This window comes from Felis catus, chromosome C1 (assembly GCF_018350175.1).
Source record: "Felis catus isolate Fca126 chromosome C1, F.catus_Fca126_mat1.0, whole genome shotgun sequence".
Taxonomy (NCBI): domain Eukaryota; kingdom Metazoa; phylum Chordata; class Mammalia; order Carnivora; family Felidae; genus Felis; species Felis catus.
In genome coordinates, this window is record NC_058375.1 from 102,329,329 (window position 1) to 102,349,986 (window position 20,658).

General features: G+C 44.7%; 1 protein-coding gene across 2 annotated transcripts; it reads right to left on the reverse strand.

Moving 5' to 3' along the window:
- Nucleotides 1-580: 580 nt before the first annotated feature.
- On the reverse strand, nucleotides 581-19,766 carry HMGCS2 (3-hydroxy-3-methylglutaryl-CoA synthase 2). Of its 2 annotated transcripts, XM_006935029.5 has the most exons (10): nucleotides 19,566-19,765; nucleotides 14,808-15,262; nucleotides 11,221-11,346; nucleotides 10,469-10,633; nucleotides 8,918-9,083; nucleotides 6,923-7,093; nucleotides 5,521-5,627; nucleotides 4,792-4,917; nucleotides 3,218-3,329; nucleotides 581-941 (listed from the first exon to the last, which is right to left on the reverse strand). In XM_006935029.5, exons 1-9 carry the CDS (start codon nucleotides 19,667-19,669, stop codon nucleotides 3,223-3,225), a joined length of 1,527 nt encoding a protein of 508 aa, XP_006935091.3. In that variant the 5' UTR covers nucleotides 19,670-19,765; the 3' UTR covers nucleotides 581-941; nucleotides 3,218-3,222. The 2 variants fall into 2 exon arrangements, with proteins under 2 accessions (XP_006935091.3, XP_019693268.1); XM_019837709.3 differs by lacking the exon at nucleotides 10,469-10,633 and having other exon boundaries at nucleotides 19,566-19,766.
- Nucleotides 19,767-20,658: the final 892 nt, after the last annotated feature.

Below are 20,658 nucleotides of genomic sequence, written 5' to 3' on the forward strand. Positions count from 1 at the left end.
TGCCCTTGAAGTCATTTCTAGCCTGTTCTGTGTGGTGGCATCATTAGATCAGGGAAGGAAGCTGGGTGCAGAAGCTATTTCCCCTAAGCCTCTCAGAGAGTGGAACTGGACGGAGAGAGGGAGGGTGTGAGGTGTGTGCTTAGCAGTTTTACAGCTGGAGGGGGGAGCGGTGTGGTGAGGAGACTGGGGGCCGCGGAGCCCAAAGGTCCAGCAGGCTTCTGTGCATGTTGGCTGGTGCAGGTTTTGTGTTGGTTTCCGAGAACTATAAGCGAGTTCCTCCCTCTAACTTTTGCATTGTGTTATATGGGCTTATATAGGGGCACCTGGGGGGCTCAGTCGGTTGAGCATCCAACTTAAGCTCCGGTCATGATCTTGCGGTTCATGGGTTTTCGCCCCACATCAGGCTCTGTGCTGACAGCTCAGGGCCTGGAGTCTGCTTCGAATTCTGTGTCTCCTTCTCTCTCTGCCCCTCTCCTACTCACACTGTGTCTCTCAAAGATAAATAAATGTAAAAAAATAAATAAATAAAAAAGTTCCCGGTATGAAATTTAGAAATTGACAGAAAAACTTAAGAAAGGAATGAAGCTATAACAGCACAGAAATTTAATAATGATACAAACAGCCACAAAGCTGTGATAAGCAAAGTTATCTGGATGTTCTCACAGTTCTGGAGGGCAGCAATTGTGAGCTAGGCCTTCTTTCCAACCCCTCCTCCCCAGAAGACCGCTGCAGTACCATAAGCCCTTGACAGTGATTGTGGCAGAGAAAGGCATAAAGAGCGCTAAGGATGGCCCCTCACCCTCCAGGGGCAGTGCTTCTGGGGGCTACTGTGTCCGATCCAATCCATTTCCATCTAAGAGTAGGCTTTTAAAAATATGATCCGTGGGCAGAAATTCTGCTGGCGTAGATTTCTCAGGAACCACTCCATGGATCTGTAGAATCTAAAGAAAGAAAAGAACCACATCAATGCGACTCTCATCCTGGGCATCCCCCCCTTGCTCCTGGTACCTGTTTCTTGTCTGAGGTGAGGCTATGCAGAGGGGCTCTCCTACCTGGTCCTGAGGTCTGGGGAGCTCCGCTGCCCACCCAGACCCGAGCCTAGGTGCCTGAGCTTCCTCTGTGCCCCGTGCCACGGGAGCCAAGGGACACATTCTGCCTGATGCAAGAGCGGACTGGTTGGGGTGCCTGGGTGGTTCAGCTGTGCTGACAGCTCAGAGCCTGGACCCTGCTTCGGATTCTGGGTCTCCTTCTCTTTCTGCCCCTCTCCCACTTGCACTCTGTCTCTGTCTCTCTCTCAAAAATAAATAAACGTTAAAAAAAATAATAACAAAAAAAGAGCAGGCTGGCAAGGCTGGATGGTGACGAGATGGAGCTCCCCAGAGCACCACACTGACATAAAATCTAACTCAGCTAAAATTTCATTGTGGTAGGTTCCTCGCTTGTACGAGTTATCAGCATGAGAGAGACGACGACAGGAGCCCCAGCTTTCCTCTTCAGAGGCATCATGTTTATGGATCGTGATGGGAAGGGAGCCTAATTCGGAAACTCTCCTTTGAAAGTCCCAAATTTTTCTGTCTCTCTCTTTTTTTTTTTTTTAATTAATTAATTTATTTTTTTGAGAGAGAACAAGAGTGAGTGGGGGAGAGGCAGAGAGAGAGGGAGACAGAGAATCCCAAGCAGGCTCCACACCACCAATGCAGAGCCTGATGCGGGGCTCGAACTCGTGAACCGTGAGATTGTGACCCGAGCCGAGGTCGCACGCTTAGCCGACTGGGCCCCCCAGGAGCCCCCCTCTCTCTCCTTCTGATGCCTGAACTAGCTTGACACATGCAGCTGTCTCCTCTTTGCCATTGACTTGCCCGTAAGAATCAGACTGCAAACAAGCAAGCCAGCAACCAGTGACCCCAAGGCAGTGCCAAAGTCTGTGACCCTGCTCGCTAAGCTCGTGGGTCCACCACACCCTGCAGGCCTGGCCCGGCAGGCCCCTTGTCCACCTCGCCTGGCACTTCACATCCCCGCAGGGGAGACCAGGCCGTGTGAACCGAGGACACCTGCATCCTGTGGTCTTGCTGCTTTATCCGCATATCTCCTTTCCCCGCGGGCTTCCTTTTCTTCCCTTGCTCCACACCTTGTCCTTCGCAAACCTTTTTACCCTTCTTCCTTCATCTACCAAAGTAGGGAAACTATACACGTGCACACACAGGAAGTGTTTGGGGATTGCATTTATTGAGATTTATGGGTCGTTGCAGAAATTGCTTCTCCCTCCTCCATTCTCCATTTTACCAACTTGCAAGATAAACCGAAGGCAGATGTCTGAGTCCATGAGCTACAAGATTCTAAATTGGAATTCTTGATTTTCCTTTTAAAAACACCCAAAGAGGGGCGCCTGGGTGGCGCAGTCGGTTAAGCGTCCGACTTCAGCTCAGGTCACGATCTCGCTGTCCGGGAGTTCGAGCCCCGCGTCGGGCTCTAGGCTGATGGCTCAGAGCCTGGATCCTGTTTCCGATTCTGTGTCTCCCTCTCTCTCTCCCCCTCCCCCGTTCATGCTCTGTCTCTCTCCGTCCCAAAAATAAATAAATGTTGGAAAAAAAAAAATTAAAAAAATAAAAAACACCCAAAGAAGTCTCCCATGCCCCCTTCTCAGGCAGTCCTCTGGCAGGAACCCTTCTGTCCTCCCCCCTCCATCCCCTGCTGAGTTTCCACACCTCACCCCTTCCTCCTCAGGAAGGACTACATGGTGAGGCTCCCTTCCACCCAAGCTTCTGGCTCCAGCAGAATCCCCAGCACCCTGTTTCTTCATGGATCTGCCCCCAACACACCAGTGAGTACCTTTCCTGAAGCCACTCGTCTTTGTTACTGGTCTGTCCCCGCTGGAAGAACAAGTCCCACAGACTCAGGCTCACAGCCTGCTTCCCCTCATAGATGCTAACTTGGTTTCTGCCAAGCTTCTAGGAGACCTTCCCCTGGTGAGCAGATTGGGTAAACCAGTTGCCCCCCCCCTTTTTTTTTTTTACATTCCCAAGTTTCAAGCATGGCCCTTCCCCAGCTCTAGTCTTTCCAAGGCAAAGAGCCCCAACAGTTTGATGTGGTCCTCCTGGTACAAACTCCCTACCTCTGACCACCTTGGAGCTATGGATCCAGTCTGGCCTGGTGACACTATCGGAACTGCATCTGAAGAGGAAAAGCTCTGTGCCACCAGCCCTGCAGAATCACTCACCACCTTTAGACCGGTCGCCGGGCATACTTGCGACGATGTAGCTCATCCACTTGCTCCAGGTACCAGGTGCCTGGGAACAGGCTGCTTATGTCACCAGGTGGTGAGAAATTCACTGCGGAGGGAGCAGAAGCAATGCTTAGGGAAGGCTGCATGGGGGTGGGGAAGAGACAATAGTCTGGGGATGCCTTCACGGTGAAGCTGTCCTGGCTGTGCTGCAAGGGGCTGTGAGGCCACCTGTTACCTCCCCACCAACAGAGCCCCGGACCAGCCCAAGAACCAGAAGCAGCCATCTTGAATCTAGTATTTGGCTTGCCTATTAGAACTTTTCCTCAAGGAGTATGACCTTTCCCTACAGTAAGCTCACCCTTCCTCTATTGAAGTCCTCATCATGTCCTTTTGTCAATGCTATCTGGCTTGAGGTATGTGTGCCTTTGAGCTTCCTGGCTTCTAACAGACACTTCCTTCCTAGCCCTAAATTCTCTGGATCTGATGCATTGTAGTATTTCTGTTCTTTGTCCGTCAGCATTCATCTTGGGTCCTGTTTTTATTTTGTTTTTCTTCTTTATTCTAACATGTTCCCTGTTGCAGACATGCAGACTACTAGGTCTAAAGTTTTCCAGAACGTTCCCATTTCTGTGAATTCTGTGTCCTTTTCATATCACACTGCAAGCCATGTGTCCCAAGTCTTTGAGAAAATATGTTTTGTTCTGGTACTGTTTTTAAAACCACCGCCTGAGTGGCTAGTCGGTTAAGCATCTGACTTCGGCTCAGGTCATGATCTCATGGCTCATGAGTTCAAGCCCATATTGGGCTCTGTGCTGACAGCTCAGAGCCTGGAGCCTGCCTGGGTCTCCCTCACTCGCTGCCCCTCCCCTGCTCGTGCTCTGACTCTCTCTCTCTCAAAAATAAATAAACATTAAAAAAAAAAATTTTAAACCACCATCTGGTCTTTCCAGTTGTAACTTTAGCTTTTGTCTTTTTTTCCTTTGTTGCTTTTTTTTTGGGGGGGCAATACTTTTTTTTAATGTTTCTTAGGGAAAGGGGGCAGGTAGGCAGAGATAGTAATATCTGTTGATAGCTTATTTATATACATTAATTCATTTAATCAATTGGCAATCCTGCAAAGCTGGTAATGATTTTAGAATGAAACAACTGAGTAAGATTTCAATAGTTTCGCCAAAGATAAAGAGCTGATGTTTGTCACAGGTCAGTTTAGATTGGAATATCCAGCTCCAAAGTCTGGGTTCTTTCACCTGTTACACAGATAGCAGTTTTCAAGACCACGCATCTAGTATCCTTGGGACTACACTGTCCCGTATCCTGTTTTGAGTGGGTAGCTACAGTCTATCCTGGGAAGTTACATGCTGCCTCCCCCCTCTTCTCTACTCTGCCAAATGCTTCCCCACTCAATTCTTGCACCCTTGGACATAACAGATTTTCTCCCCGTCATATCATAGGCATATTTGCGCTGGCCCGCTGTAGTCCAGACTTCCGATGAATCCCCAGCTCTCTGCCCCTGGCATGGAATCTGAGAAAAAAAATCTCTCTCTTTCTCTTCCTGCCCTTTTTCTTACCCTTATGGTAGAATTGTTCTCTTTGGTCCATTATTTCTGTGAACTCCTCGGGAGACATACGCTTCCGGGAGGCGAGGCGCTTTGGCAGGTCTGAGACACTGGACACCAGCTTCTCCAGGGGGGATCCTGGGAGACAATGGCCAGACTGTTAAATCTACTTCACGGTCATTATCACTGCTGCTGACCATGAGTCCGATAGACAGCGAGGTTCTGTGAAAGTTCAGACCCTGAAGGAAAGTGCTGTGTGTGGCTTAGCATGTCAAGAAATGATAAAGGTCAGCAAACATAATGTTAGCAAAACATACAAGCAAACACACTCATCCAGTCAAGGCACGTCCCACATAGTGCTTACGTGTGCACCCCTGATCACATCTGACGTAAAATAATCAGCCAATATTTATTGGATATCTCAAACCCACCAACTTCCCTTTAACCGGTTGTGACAAATGACCATTGATTACTTCTTGCCTCATCCATTTGCTGGAACGACCTGACTTGTTCCCCCGTTTTCGCCTTTGTTTCTCTTCAGTCTAGTCCAAGTAGGAGCCAGGCAAATGCTTCAACTACATTAGTTAGACAAACTTACTCCATTGCTTAAATCCCTTCAGGGAGTTCCTTGGCTTTTAATCACAACATCGTTCTCTCAAGATAGCAGCCTCAGTAGTGATGAGGCAGAGCGTGGTTTCTTTTACCAGATGAATCTTACCAGAAGTGCCTGATAGAACTCACCTGGAGAAGCATCCTGGGACACTCGAAATGAAAAAAAACTCGCTGCCAAGCCAGAGCCGTAAGAGAAGGCCCCAATCCTGGAGCCAGCCAAGTCCTGGACAGAGTGTCTGCAGGGAAAGAAAACCCCAGAAATGTATTGGCATTATACTGTGCACTTCAAATAAGCCACCAACCTATCGGCCCAATCTAGTCAACCTCTTGCAAGTAGAAATGGGCTCCAGGCTCTCTACGCAAATAGGGACTTTTGGAAGACCCTGGGGATAGGCCCAGAGAGAAGAAAATCTGCCAGGAGGAGAGCAACTAAAATCCAAGCTACCGAAGGCACAATGAGCATAACGGAATTTGGGGGTATGAAAGGGGCTCCTTCTCACCTATGAGGACAAGATGGATTCAGTGAACTCGGAAGTTTGGAGGTCAGACCAATTCAAGGCTTCCATGTTTGCTGGTAATGTTTCACCACGTGTAACTTTTTTATCATCCCCTCATCAGTAATAATTTGATCGAGTTCATATATATATATATATATATATATACACATTTATATATATCCTATGTTATATGCAGGTACTATAGTACAGGTATCGCCTTATAAAACCCACAGAATAGAATATCAACAGAAATACCAAATAACATCTGAGCACTTGCTGAACACTACTGTTTCAATTCTTAAAAAAAAATTTTTTTTAATGTTTATTTATTTTTGAGAGAGAGAGTACAAGCGGGGGAGGAGCAGAGAGAGAGGGAGACACAAAATCCGAAGCCAGCTCCAGGCTCTGAGCTGTCAGCACAGAGCCCGACATGGGGCTCGAACTCATGGACTGTGAGATCATGACCTGAGCCAAAGTCAGAAGCTTAACCGACTAAGCCACCGAGGTGCCCTTAATTCTTTTAGACATTTAACACTCATCAAAACCCAAAAAGGTAGGTATTATTAGTGTACACATTTTATAGATGGGGAAAGTGAGGCACACAGAGGTTAAGTATTTTTCCAAGGTCAAAGCTGATAAGTGGTATTTGAACCTAGGTTGCAGGTTCTACAGCTTGACTGTTAACCACCAGTTAAGTGCTCTCTAACTCAGTGGAGTGCTGTGTACTCTCTTCCTAAGTACAGAGATTTCAAATGGATGGGATAAAAACATGCACAAAAGTGCTCCTGTATACTTGCTGCATCTGGGCAGGTCTTGCACATCCCTTGACATCATACAACATCACGTTGGAGACCATTGTTTAATACCGATAGTAAAGTTGCCTATACATATATTTTTGAAACAAGTTTCTTTCATTCTCTCTCCTTCTTTCTTTCCTTCCTTACAAATTTCTGAACTAGAAGAGGAACCAAACTTGGTTGACCCCTCTGACCGTGGGTTGGGAGGGAGATGGTGGGACCAGACACAGTACTCACTGGGACAGAAGGGAGGCCAAACATCCATACAGCGATGAGGTGTATGTATTCCCGTTGTGCGTGGAGAGGTAAAGGGAGGCCTTGGTTTTCTTGTTGAACATGTCCAGAGAGGCCTTTTGAAGTGCCTTATCCAGGTCCTTGTTGGTGTAGGTGTCTTCCAGCTTTAGCCCCCTGGGAGGCAGCCAGAAAAACAGGCCAGGTGAGACAGCATAAGAGGGGAGGGAAGTAACAGCTTCTGGAAAGAAGACTTTGGGGCACGTGTTTTTATTATAAAATACTAGGAAACACAGACAAGCACAAAGAAAAACGATGTCACTAAGAGTCCTACCATTCAGAGAGAGCACTTAGGTCATACTGTTCTTGCAGAATACATCCTGCTTTCATGTAGTTAAGTGGAAAATAAAATCATGCTATGCATTCTACTCATCATGCTTCCCTGGCTAATTTTCCCTATGACATTAAATCATCTTCCATAACATTATTTTTAAAGGCTGCAGAACGAGTCATGGTACAACATGCCCTACCTTAACTACTCTCCCCACGCCTGTCCCCCAGTGAAAACACTACAGCAAAGAGCTACCTGTTCCCTTACACATGTGGATTTACTGAACCAAAACGTGTGCACCTCTTCAAGGCCTTTGCTTCGTGTTTTCCTATTTCTCCCCAATGTCCTTGTGTCAGTTGACACGTCCATGGTTGCCTGTCTTCCCAGAGCCTTGTCACTTCTGGGTGTTCAAATTTTAAAACAGCTATGTAAGGAAAATGGTAACTCACTTAGATTTGTTGCCACTGAGTGCACACGGTGAAAAATAGGATTATGTGCATTTCTTCTTTGAGAAAATTTCTGGTTCATATCTTTTTCTCCATTTTCTATCAGGGTGTTTATCTTATTGTTGATGAGGCTTTCATATATTAAAGACAGTAAACTATTACCTTTGGTGTATATTAGAATTTTGTTTTTCATGGGACAGAAAGACTACTTCTAAGACATGGATCTAAGACATGGGTCTTAGAAGTAGTGTTTGTGCTAATTTTGATATTTTAGTTAGTGGTGAGGTTAGTAGGGGCAGTAGGTTAGCAACAGGGGCAAGTGTTGGTAGAATACACCAAAACTTGAAAAAAAACAGCTACCAAGAATAAAAGGGAATATTTTCTTCCCAGTGGGAACTGTATATTGAAGAGTCTTCTTTTCTAAATGTCTTGGAGTGATGCCTCAATAAATAGTACTCTTCTAAGGGGGTGAACTAGACTATCTCCATTTCATAGGTGGAGGATATTAAGGCAACAAGTGAGACGTAAAACCAAAGGCAAGTGAGAATGAGGCCTGACGCTCCTGAAGTTGCCATCCCATACTGTGATTATCTGCTTCTAGGTGTTTCTGTAAGATCCTCAAGGCAGGGACCAGGGAGTCACATTCATTCTGGTGTCCTTAGAGTTTAGTAATGATGCCTGACGCATAGCTGATGTTCATAAAATGATTTTTTGACTTGGGACACCTGGGTGGCTCCGTGGGTTAAGTTTTGGACTTCGGCTAGGGTCATGATCTCACGGTTTGTGGGTTCGAGCCCCAGGTCAGGCTCCATGCTGACAGCTCAGAGCCTGGCGCTGCTTCAGATTCTGTGTCTCCCTCTCTCTCTGCCCCTCGCCCACTCATGCTCTGTCTCCCGTTCTCTCAAAAATAAATAAACATTAGAAATTTTTTAAAAAAATGTTTCTTGACTGAATGATTTAGCCACACTCCCTTTCCCCTTTTTTTCTTATTCTCTGAGGCTTCTTATAGCCACTTGATCTCGAGGTGCTGGCAAACGCCCTGTGCTCCCTGAGATAAAAGGAGGAGGGCGCTATGCAGACCATTGCCCAATAACTCGTGGACTCCGTGTCATTTGTACTGTGTTGGAGGATTGCCCCTTCTCCCCCCATGGCTGCCTAGATGTGCAGAAACCTCCTCTTTCCTCAGCCCTCACAAACCTCTAGGTTCCCCCAAAGAGGACTCACCTGAAGTCCTCCAGCCCCTTATACAGGCTGGTCTTCGTGTTGCTGCTGGCTGACAGGAAGTCATTGAACATCAGGCGAGCCAGAGATTTCTGGACCATCTTGCAGAAGGGCGTGTGAAAGATCATAAACTGTAAGTCATCGAGAGTGAAAGGCCGATCGATGCCAGCTGGAAGAGGAAATGTGAAAGCAAGGATGTGCCATGGCAGATGAGCCGTTTAGACCTGTGTCCCGCGACCTAAGTGTGCTGAGGGACTCACAGCCTCCAGCAACCCACATGGGTTTGTTCATTCACTTAACGAGCATTCTGCTAAGCACTTACTTATAAAGAAAGAAGTGAGAGAAACAAATATTTTCTTCCTCTCTACTGCTGCCAACCTTTCTGACAGATAATTCCTCCAAATCAAACTACTGTTGCATTACTTTCTATTTTTCAGAGGAGGAAACAGAGTCTCTAAAATACGAAGCTAGGGCATGTGTCCAAGATTACCCATCTTGAAAATGGCTGACTTTGGATTTAGGTTCTGATGTCTCTGACTCTACACCCCAGACTGTCTCTCTCACTCCAAGGAGGAGGGCAATGTGCCCTCTGCCCTTAGGAGTGTTTATAATTTAGTGCTGAGAGTCAAAGCAGCATCAATCAAATTTCGTAGGAGGTTAAGGAGCAAAATTAGAATGCCAAAAGGATTCCGAGCTGGTGAGAGTAATTAGCCAAGAGCGATTTTATAGCGGACGGGAGGTAGAGAGGTCCAGGTGGACTGCTTAACCCGTGGGGTCGGTGGCAGCTGGCATTCCTCTCAGCATGGTGGAAAGGGTCAAGAAGTGGCTCCTTAGGCCACCCCTAGAGCATCCGTGCTCTGGCACTTCTGTACATGCCTTTTCCTACACTGATGCTTGTCTGGGCAGGAGTACGCAGTTAAGAACCCTTGTGTTTTCTTTAAAGTAGATTGCTCTGTATTTTTAAGCTGAAGTTTGTTTCTTTTCTGATTACGAAAGTGGTACATGTTTTCTTAGCAGGAAAACTCAGAAACTAAAGGTGAAAAGAAAATTAACTTGTAACATTACCATCCAAAGACAAATCACTAATACGTTAGTGTACCAAAAATAGAGGTCAGATTTTTCAACATCAACCAGACTTTAAGAGGTAGCAAACTACAAATCATGAGTCAAATCACTCCTGGCTTCAACAGAAACAAATCCTAGCCCCAGTAGGGAGGTGGTTATTCTGACTCACCACAGTACCTCCCCAGGTGGCTGACACCCACTGGTTTCCTACTGGTGGCTTTGGTTCTGAATTGCTTCCTTTCTTTCATTTAACTTCATACTTGAATTTGGATGGCTTCCAGATGGACTTAAGCATAGACCCATGGAAGGGTGTCAAAGGAAGGGTACTTTCACTCTCGATGACTTACAGGGTGTCAAAGGGTGTCAAAGGAATTACATGAAGCAATTCTCTTGAGATCATTTTGGAGGAAACCTTGTCTTAAGCTTTTAGGACAAACCCTTGGCCCCATGGAAATAGAGTCCCCATTTTCTACCCTCTGAGCCCCATACCTTGCTTCCACTGGTTCTGGATTTTTTGACGGTATAATGTGTAACATCTGTCCAAGGCCCGTAGGTAGCACTGGATGGAGAGCTTCCCATCCACCATTGGGTACTCTGTAGCCCCATCTGGTTTGTAGAAGTCGTATACGTTCTCCATGTGGGTTCCCCTAAGCCCTGGCAAGGCACACAGAGGGATTCAGGACTGTACAATGCAGTCCCCACAGAGCAGAGAGGATAGGGGAACCATGTGCCAATAATTTCTTGGTCTTCCTCTGTCTCATGCTCAAGCCTGAACCCACTCAACATCCCTCACACATTCAAAGGAAGTTGAACAGATTGTTGCTCTTATAGCAGGAGATGTATATTTCCCTTTCCATACCTATACAGGCTTAAAATCTGGAACAGATGCCAGAAGTCTCAAGGGAGAACCTTTCTCCTCATACCCAATTATCTTCTTTCATATTCAGTTGCCAGTCTAGCTCCTTAAGGGTCCTCATCTACAGCATCAATGCCACTCATTCCATGCATCATTATCCCCATGTGTGATTGTGCAGAAGAGGAAAGCTCACCGATCCCTCTCTTCCCTTCCTCCCTGCCCTTTGCTCCCCAGGACATACAGCCTTTTGAAGGCAAGCAATGTCATCCTCAAATCCATACTTCAGCTCTGCATAGTGAGTATGCCAGTTTGGGATTGGGAGCTATGTATTTGACTATGCCATGCACAGTCTCTTTGTACCACATATCCACAGTTTATCACAGACCTCTCTCGAGGGCCAGAGGGGCCTTGGGTCCAACCAGCATGGCCACGGCTCCAGCCCCACCTGTGGGACGAGCGTTACCACTGGGATAGACTGCAATGTCTCCACAGACCACCATTGCATAGCGACCTGTAATGAGAGACAAGACGTAATTATCATCACTACCAAATCTTGAGTAGATGGGGTGCTTTCTATGACCCAGGCACAATTTTAGGTAATGAAGATAGACCAGTGAACAAAAACAAATATCCCTGCTCTCACAATAAGCCTATATATCAGGTACAGTTATTCCCTCTTTATAGACAAAGAAATTGAGGCCCAAGGAACTTAAGTCACTTGGCCAAGGCACACAGCTAATAGATAGTATGATAAGGATTTAGGGTCAGGATTCCAACACAAATTCATTGAAACCCAAGAACCTTCTTTTAAGAATTCGAACAACTCCCAACTCCATCCCCAACAACAAAAATATTGTTTTATATATAGCTTATATATAGTTTGGAAACTATAAAAAAAAGTATTTAGAAGCTGTTAAAGAAAAGATTAATAAATTGGCTATCTAAAAATTCAAACTTTTTATCAGAAACAAGCTCAGACAGGGGTGCTTGGGTGGCTTAGTCGGTTGGGTGTCCGACTTCGACTTAGGTCATGATCTCACGGTCCATGAGTTTGAGCCCTGCGTCAGGCTCTGTGCTGACAGCTGAGCCTGGAGCCTGTTTCAGATTCTGTGTCTCTGTCTCTGCCCCCCGCCCCACGCTCTGTCTCTGTCTCTCTCAAAAATAAATAAACATTAAAAAAATAAAAAAAAAAAGAAACAAGCTCAAACTGGGGACATATTTACAATATTTAAAATCAACAAAAAGCTATTTTCTTTCATTTATAAAAGTGTCATAAAAAAAACAAGGTATGTAATAGGAGAATGGCCAATGAACATCCCAAAAAATATTGAAGTTCTCTTATAATGAAAAAAAAAGACAAATTCTTATTTTTCCCTATTAAGTTGACAAAGATTAGAAAGTTTGATAATATGTATTGTAAGAATGTACTTTTTAGTACATCTTGAAGAACAATTTGGCACATTCTATCGAACTTTTATTTATTTATTTTAAAAGTTTATTTATTCTGAGATAGTGTGTATGTGTGCGGGAGAGGGACAGAGAGGAAGAGAGAGAATCCCAAGCAGCCTCTGCTCTGTCAGCGCAATGCCTGATACAGGGTTCAATCTCACTAACCGTGAGATCATGACCTGAGCTGAAATCAAGAGTCAGAGGTTCAACTGACTGAGCCACCCAGATGCCCCTCTATTAAACTTTCAAATCAACATATGAAGCAACTCCATTTCTAAGAACTTATTCTTACCACATTATCACAAGCTATTATACAATGTTCATTAAAACATTTTTTTAAGGGCACCTGGGTGGCTCAATCAATCGGTTAAGCAGCTGACTTTGATTTCAGCTCAGGTCATGATCCCAGGGTTGTGGGATTGAGCCCTCCATTGGGTTACACACTGAGCATAGAGCCTACTTAAGATTCTCCCTCTCTCCCTCTGCCCCTCTCTCCCACTTGCAGGCTCTCTCTCTCTCTCTAATTAAAAAATAAAACATTTTTGTATAATTGTAAAAAATACACAGTCTAAAGATCTATCAATATGGGACCAATTAAATAAAGTTTGGCATATTCATCAATAGAATATTATAAGGCTTTTCAAAGATGAAGTAGACCTTATATATATTGATATAAAATGACCTCTAAGACATCATGGAGATGAGGAATAATATGTACAATGTTAAAAACTAAAACTGAATACTTATGTGTATGCTTGGAAGTACATAGAAAAATTCTGGAAGAATATATAGAAACCGTTAGTGTGAAATTCTGGAAAGTGATAATGGGGTGTCGAAAGGGAACTTTTTCTTCACTGTCCACTCTTTTGTGTATGGGTATTTTTTTAATTATAAATTTCAATTACTTTCACTAAAGAAAAAAAAAGAGCAAAAATTGAAGTCTGCTGGACAATTTGAGGCTATACGACTTTTTCCTTCCCTCATACCCTACTGTCTCTCTGGAGTGATTCTGAAATTCCTGGTAAGTCCCAGAACCATCTCTGTCCATCTCAGGGACCCCAGGTGGAACATTGGGCAGGTCAAAGCAGAAATCCCACCTACACTGATTTTGTCTAGTCTTGGTGGTTGCCATTAGGCTAAAGTTTAAATACGCTTTTGTTTTGATACAAAATGATTCACATCTCAATAGTTTTTTTTCCTCCCTCTGACCAAGACATCATGTTAAAGAAGGATACCCTCCTGTGGAGTATGCTGCCACTCAGCAGAATCTACTCATTTGAAATGACATGCTTGAAGCTTATGATATTCCTGAACAAGGTTCTGAGTTTTGGTTAAAGGTTGGTGAGTGTCCCTTGCCCTTCATTTCTATTCTCCAACTAAATGCTTGACTGGAAATATTGGTGATGACAGGAGTAGGGGTTGCCGGACAGGCAATAATATAAGTGCCAAGTAGGAGAAGCATTGTAAGAACAGATCTGATGATGTAGGGGCTGGGACATCCCAAGTCAATGGAACCTTTGATGGTGAGGCTACACAGAACAGTCAGAATCAATACTGAATGGATGTGTGAATTGCACTGCCATGCTGTGTGATCAGAGGCAAAGAGTTCAACTCTTGTTGGCCTCTCTTTAAATAAAGAATATTTGATTAGATAAACTTTAAGTTCCCTGCCAACATTAAGACTTTACAATTAATGTTAATTATGGTTTCTACAGTTTTAAACTCTAGTTTCCAACTTAGTAAATATACTAAATGCCTTGACAGAAGTGTTCTTTCACAGCTCTGTGGATCTCTTCTACTGTCTTTTTACCATCCCTGCAAGGCAGGTCACCAAATAAGAACTCTGAGGCTCAAAGTGGTTAAGGGACTTGTCAACAATGATCAACAGAGCTAGGTTTCAAACTCTCAACTTGTTCTGTTTCTCTTGGACATTTTCTTGGTATCACAACAGGTGTTCATCCTCTAATATATCATTGAGGGAAAATATAAGTAAGAGACAGGATAATGTTCGCATGTTAAGCAAAAAACAATTTCCTAGTAACCAGGAAAGGGAGAAAGAGAAGAAATACTCTGTGTACTAGTGTATCCTGTGATTCTCTGGGTCTATTTCTACCAGGGTGTCTTCCCCTTAACATCTAAACTTGTACAAATTTCTGTCTCTCAGAGGCTAAAGAGAAGCTTACAAGAAAGAGGAATATATTGGGTTTGGTTTGGCATCTCACCCCTGCCACATACTATGTGTAAGATATTGGACCCTCCATTTTTTCACCGATAAACTAGGCATCAAAATCACTTTCTAGGCTGTTGGAAGTGAATGGCTATGTGAACATGCTGCCTAATTAACAGTATAAAGCTATACAAGTCTAAGCAGTTATCATCATTGTAGTTGTTGATGACAGCAGCAGCTGTATAAATGAGTTGTCCTTCATTCCCTGATGAAACCACTGGGGAAATGGAGAAACAAAACTGAGTCCAGACTCGAACCCAGCTCCTGTCTTACACGAGGTTTCAGGCAGCACCTACCATCCCAGGAGCTGGACTCTACCCAGTTGGCAGCATTGAAGAGGGAGGCAGTGCCACCGTAGCAGGCATTGGTGGTATCTATGCCCTCAATGTCAGTGTTGCCCGAATCCTGGAAGAGCTCCATGAGCACTGTTTTGACAGCCTTGGACTTGTCGATGATGGTCTCAGTGCCCACTTCCAGCCTGCCCACAGAGTCCCACGGGAGCTGCGTGCGTTCCATCAGCTGCTGTACCACCGTCAGGCACAGGGAGTTGATGTCCTCCTGGACTGAGCAGAAGCCCATATGGGTTTGGCCCAAGCCCACTGTGTACCTCCCTGCTTCCACATTGTTATATTTCTCCAGGTCTGTTTGGTCCACATATTGGGCTGGGAAATAGACCTCCAAGGCAAGGATCCCCACATTCTCTGGCCAAGTATCTGTTTTGGCCAAGGGGACAGCAGGAACTGTAGAAAACCTGTAGTGGAGATAACAATCAAAATCTTACAAGTGGTCTCCAGCCAGTCTTCTCAAAATATAACACAGCAATTATTTCATCCATTTTTCCTGCATTTTGAAGCTATGTTGTCAAATGAATGCAAATTTGAGATGGTTATCTTTCTGTAACCATTTGACTCTCTTATCCTAATTAGATGTCCCTCTTTATCTTTGTGATATTTCTTCCATAAGGTCTACTTTTCTTGATGTTAAGAAAGCTGCCTTCTTTTTTTTTTTTTTAATTACTGTTTGCATGGTATATCTTTTGCTGTCCTTTTATACTTTTAACTTCTTAGGGTCTTTATATTCAAAAACATATCTCTTCTAAACAGCACATAGTTAGGTCTTTTTTCTTTGTTTTTTAACAAGTCTTACAATATTGATGCTTTAGTTGGAGTAACTAGTCCAATTATATTTATTGTGATGACTAATATAGATGGGATTAAATTTATTATCTCACTATTTATTTCCATTTCTCTCATATGGACTTTGTTTCTTTATTTCTTCTTGCCTGTATTCTTTTGGATTAAGCAAGTATTTATTATTATTCCATTTTATCCCCTCTTTTCTGTTTAGCAATGACCTCAGAGAGATTACAATATACATGCTTGGTTTATTGTACTCTAACTTAAATTAATACTTCTACTTTCTGAAGAGTGAAAAACCATACTTTAGTTTAACTTCATTTATCCTCTCCCTCCCTTTGAGCTATTATTGTGATATGGTTTACTTCTACACATGTTACAAACCCCATAGGATATAATTTTTAAAATCTCATTCATTTTTAAGGTGCTCCTCTCATTAACCTCCTTCCTCCTTCTTCTTTCTTTTTACTTCACAAGAACACACTTATTGTTTTTCTACTTTTTAAGGCACTTTGATGCTTGATTCCATCCTCTCTGCTTTTCCTGATTGGGCCTCCCAGTATTTACTGAGCACATCCCACACAATGTTCTTGATGCCCAGTAGTGAAGACGACATCCTTTGTGCCCACCAAGAGAGCACAGTCTAATGGAAGAGGCAGGCATTTTACAGCTAAATACATAGTGTAAGAAAGCAAATGCTGTGAGAATATGGAAGACAGAGAGAATAATTCTAAATGGAACAGAGAGGAAATGGGGAAGGAGACAGTGGAAGAGGGAAGAGATAATCTGTTTCTTTCCTGGACCTACCCACCTTGCTTTAATCCTGACTGCTAATATCCCTGGTGAAATTCTGGAGTTTCTCCTTCCAGCTACAAGTACAGAGCTCACCAGGTCCACCTCCATCTGTTCACACACGAAAGTACCTGAAATCTGGTAAATTTAGTGATACTCTTCCTTTTACAGATGGTCAAATCATGGCATACATTGGTGAAGTGATGTGCTCAGAGTACCTTCATAGTTACTCATGTGTTAGAAATACCCTGTCCTTTCACCACCTTGGGTGTCACCAAGGCACTCACGAGGGCCACTAGGGTCCTTTGACTCATATCTGGCTACAGAATTCCTGACCATGGTGAGGGGCAGAATGGCTCCACAGGCTTATACATTTAGCTGTATGCCGCCAGAACTGTAGCTCAGGTTGAGTGCATTTGTCAATCATCTTGAGGATTCTGGGCTTCTGGTAAACCCCAGTTCTCCCATCAGAAAGGTCACTTTGAAGTGCTGTGAGGCAAAGTGGGTCACAGGATCAAAAAACAGTGAGGCAAAGTGTAAATGTTCATCCATTTCTGACAAGAGAGGTTTGGAATTTAGTTATCTACCCTATTTATTTGGTGTTCCTCCCAAATAATTGGAGTTTGTACTATCAAATATTTGTGGAGTATCTTCCCTAGTACGTTGGAGCTAATGGTTAGCCAGCACTGGTCTTGTGCTTGGCTAGCTTTCCCCTCAGACTTGTTTTCATTTTTCCTTCTCTAAGCTTCCTTCCTCCCTCTCTTTCCAATTAGAAATCTCAGCTTTCAAGGAAAGGTTCCAAGAATCAGCCACTTGGTAGCTTTTGTAATGATCTTAGTAGGGAGCTATTTCTGGAAATGGATTCCAGAGCCTTGAAGAAAAGTTAACATGTAGAGGCTTCCAGAAACATCAGACCACTGGAGTTAAGAGGGCCCTTTTAATCTTGCATTTTCTCCAGAGAGTAATCACTTTATTTCATTTAAAACTGGTTTTGTTCTGAGGAGGTTGCTTGGTTCAAGAATATGCATTAAGCTTTTATTTCTTTATTCCATCTCTCCTCCTTCTCTTGTGTTTCAAAATTCACTATTATATGTCAGGCACTGTGCTAGGGAGAGGCTGTAGAGGTAGAAAGGAAAGGCAAAAAACAAGAGGAGGTCAAGATTCTTTTTTAATTTTTTTTAAATGCTTTTATTTATCTTTGAGACAGAGAGAGACAGAGCATGAACAGGGCAGGGGCAGAGAGAGAGGGAGACACAGAATCCGAAGCAGGCTCCAGGCTCTGAGCTGTCAGCACAGAGCCCAACGCAGGGCTCGAACTCACAGACCGTGAGATCATGACCCGAGCTGAAGTCGGACAATTAACCGACTGAGCCACCCAGGCACCCCATGGAGGAGGTCAAGATTCTTGAGGACTTCCTTGACCAGTGGGAGGAATAGACGAAAACATACATATATACATGCACACCCCGACGGAGAGTTAGAATGTGATAAGGGCCTCAAAAGAGATATAGGCAGAATCCCACAGGAGTTTGGAGGAAGCAGAGATTTCTTATGGGTAGAAGGCTCAGGAAACATTTTGTGGAAGAGGCTACATTGGAGATAAACCTTGATGGATGAGTGGAGCTTCTGCTGATGAAGAACTGGAGGTGGGGGGCGGTGGGACGGCAGTCACAGTGGAGGGTGACTGAACACAGTCCCCTCCTGTGGAGTGGAGAGTGGAGGGGATTAGGAACACAGCACAGGAGAAAAGCAGGTGGGGACCATCAAGTGGAAGGCACGATTCTTCCTTAACAGGCAGTGAAGCATAAGCTAAGATGGGAGCAGTTCTTGGGTTAGATTTTGAGCTGGTGTTGTGGAACGGACAGAAATACAGAGAGGCCCGTAAAGAAGATTGGTTTTTTTTGTTTGGTTGGTTGCTTTTTTTGAAGTAGGCTTCATGCCCAGTGCAGAACCCAATGCAGGGCTTGAAGTCAAGACTCTGAGACCCAGACCTGGGCTGACTGAGATCAAGAGTTGGATGCTTAATGCTCATCCAGGCCACAGAAAATGGGATGAGCTATGAGTACATCAGAAAAAGGAAATGTGAACAAAGATCCCAAGTGTGAACCAAGGATGCTAGAAAGAGAGGCAGGTTGGTTGAGCTCTGAGGTTTGTCTCTTTCTGGGAAGCCCACTGTTGCTTATTAAAACGAGCACACCCAGGTCAATCCCTTCCTCACAAATACAAAAACAGGTTAAATGCTGAGCTGGGACATTAGACTTGTCTAAAAAGGGTGGGGGAGAATGTGGACAATGGCAGAGAATCAGTAAGAGAATAAGAAGCTTAAGGAGCATCAGTCCTTCTCTACACATTGGTACAGCCAGGTTCCCTGGGTCCCAGGCAAGGGAAGACACTAGATCACAGTCATTTTTCTAAGTATTCATGGAATGCAGTGTGGGAGGAATGGGCTAGTCCCACGGCGCTGTGGGTCCCGAGGTGCTAGCTGTAGTTATTTTACTACCAACGCTGGTAGGCTCCAAGCACATGGGCCAAAGCGGAGGAGTGTTTACAAATAAAAGGTATGCGTGTGTGCTTCTGTGCGCAACCCACTGCGCATGCGCGCACGCACACACACGTATCTTTACATCCCATTTCCCCTTCTCATGAAATCCGAGAGCAGTGAAACATGCTTCTGATCCCCAGTCCATTGGGAATCTTGCTGCAGTGATTGAGGCAGCGGGTGTGACTAACCCTGCAGTTGGCACAGAATGCTGTGGGTTTTGGCAGGAGCTCAGGGTAAAGGTGGAAACAGTGGTGGAGAAGAGAATGATGGGGGGTCCCTGGTACTGATATTTCCACTGCTTTGTGCAGCTGGGGGAGTGAAAGATGTCATCATCTGTGAACAACAGGTATCAGAGGTTCAGGATCCCGGAGCTCTGCAGCTGAGGGACCACCTGTTTAGAGAGAAGGTAACTGAGACCCTAAGGGGTTAACTTGCCTATCTAAGGCTGTGCACAAGCCTTGCCCACTTTTCACTGGGATTCTACCGAGCTTTTCCTCAAGGCAGGCCCTCTGCCCATCTTTTACTGGTACCACGACCCTTCTCAAAGAGTGGCCTGCACAGTCCCTGGGAACAATGTGACTCACCTTTGGTGTGCTCCTGGGAGAAGGCTAGCAGGTGAGAGCGAGGCTTCCTGCATTGCTTTCTTCACTTGCAAGACCCGCTTCACTGAAGTCAACAGCCGTTGCATTTCCAGAGAAATAAGCAGAAAGCCAGCAATTCACAGTCCTTGGGAGAGTTACCCAGAGGTGCCCCATTAGGCTTTATAGAACTCTGAGATTCCTGCCTCTGGAAGCCCCACCCCTGCTTATCAAGGCTCATTTGGCTTCTAAAACTAGGCCAAAGTTCTCACTCAGAACACGGGGGAGTCGAAGACAAACATCATCTCTCCAACTTGTATGTAGCTGCCCTGAGCCTGGGCATGTGTGGGGGTGGATGGCTCTGATCCCTCCTTTCTCAGCCTTATTTATAGCCAGCCACGTCATGGGGCTGTGATGGTCCTTGCCGCACATCCTGAGGTAACACCACCTAGCCTGTCTTGGACCCTGGCTTCTCATCTGAGCTATTCTTGCTTATTGTTCCAGAATGCTCTCTGTGGAGTTAGCAGTTATTATTTTAATATGTTATGCATAATGAGGGACATCTTTCAAAACCAAAAGGATGAATGTTCTAATAGTAGTTGGGAGTGGGTGTTGGCACACAGGCAAAGGGCTGGGAGTAGAGAGGATGTGGACTCCGCTCTACCTCTCCTCTCTTTACCATCACTCTTGCACGTGTATAGCTCTACACAATTTTCAAGTCAACTTCAAGAGGTGTTGCCATAGAAGTATGGGACCCCCAAAGGGGCTCCCCAGGAAAGGCCCACTTTACAGATGAGGCCAGTGATATTTAGTCAGATGACACGACTTTCCCCAAGACCTAAGTGACAGATTAGGGACTCAACTGTGCCTTTTGACTCCCGATTCTGGTCTTTCCACTCTACTCTTCTACTTCTCCATAAAAAGGCTCCTGCCATCTGACCTTCCAGTGAATTGTTCCCTCCACCCTTCTCTCATGGCACCAGTCTTTCCCTGTATTTTACAAAGGTCACGCATTCATTCATTGGTTCACTCAGTAAACTTCCCTAACTCAACTCTGTGGAAGGCATGGAGAAGAGCCAGAGTGGCTCTTGTTTTAGGG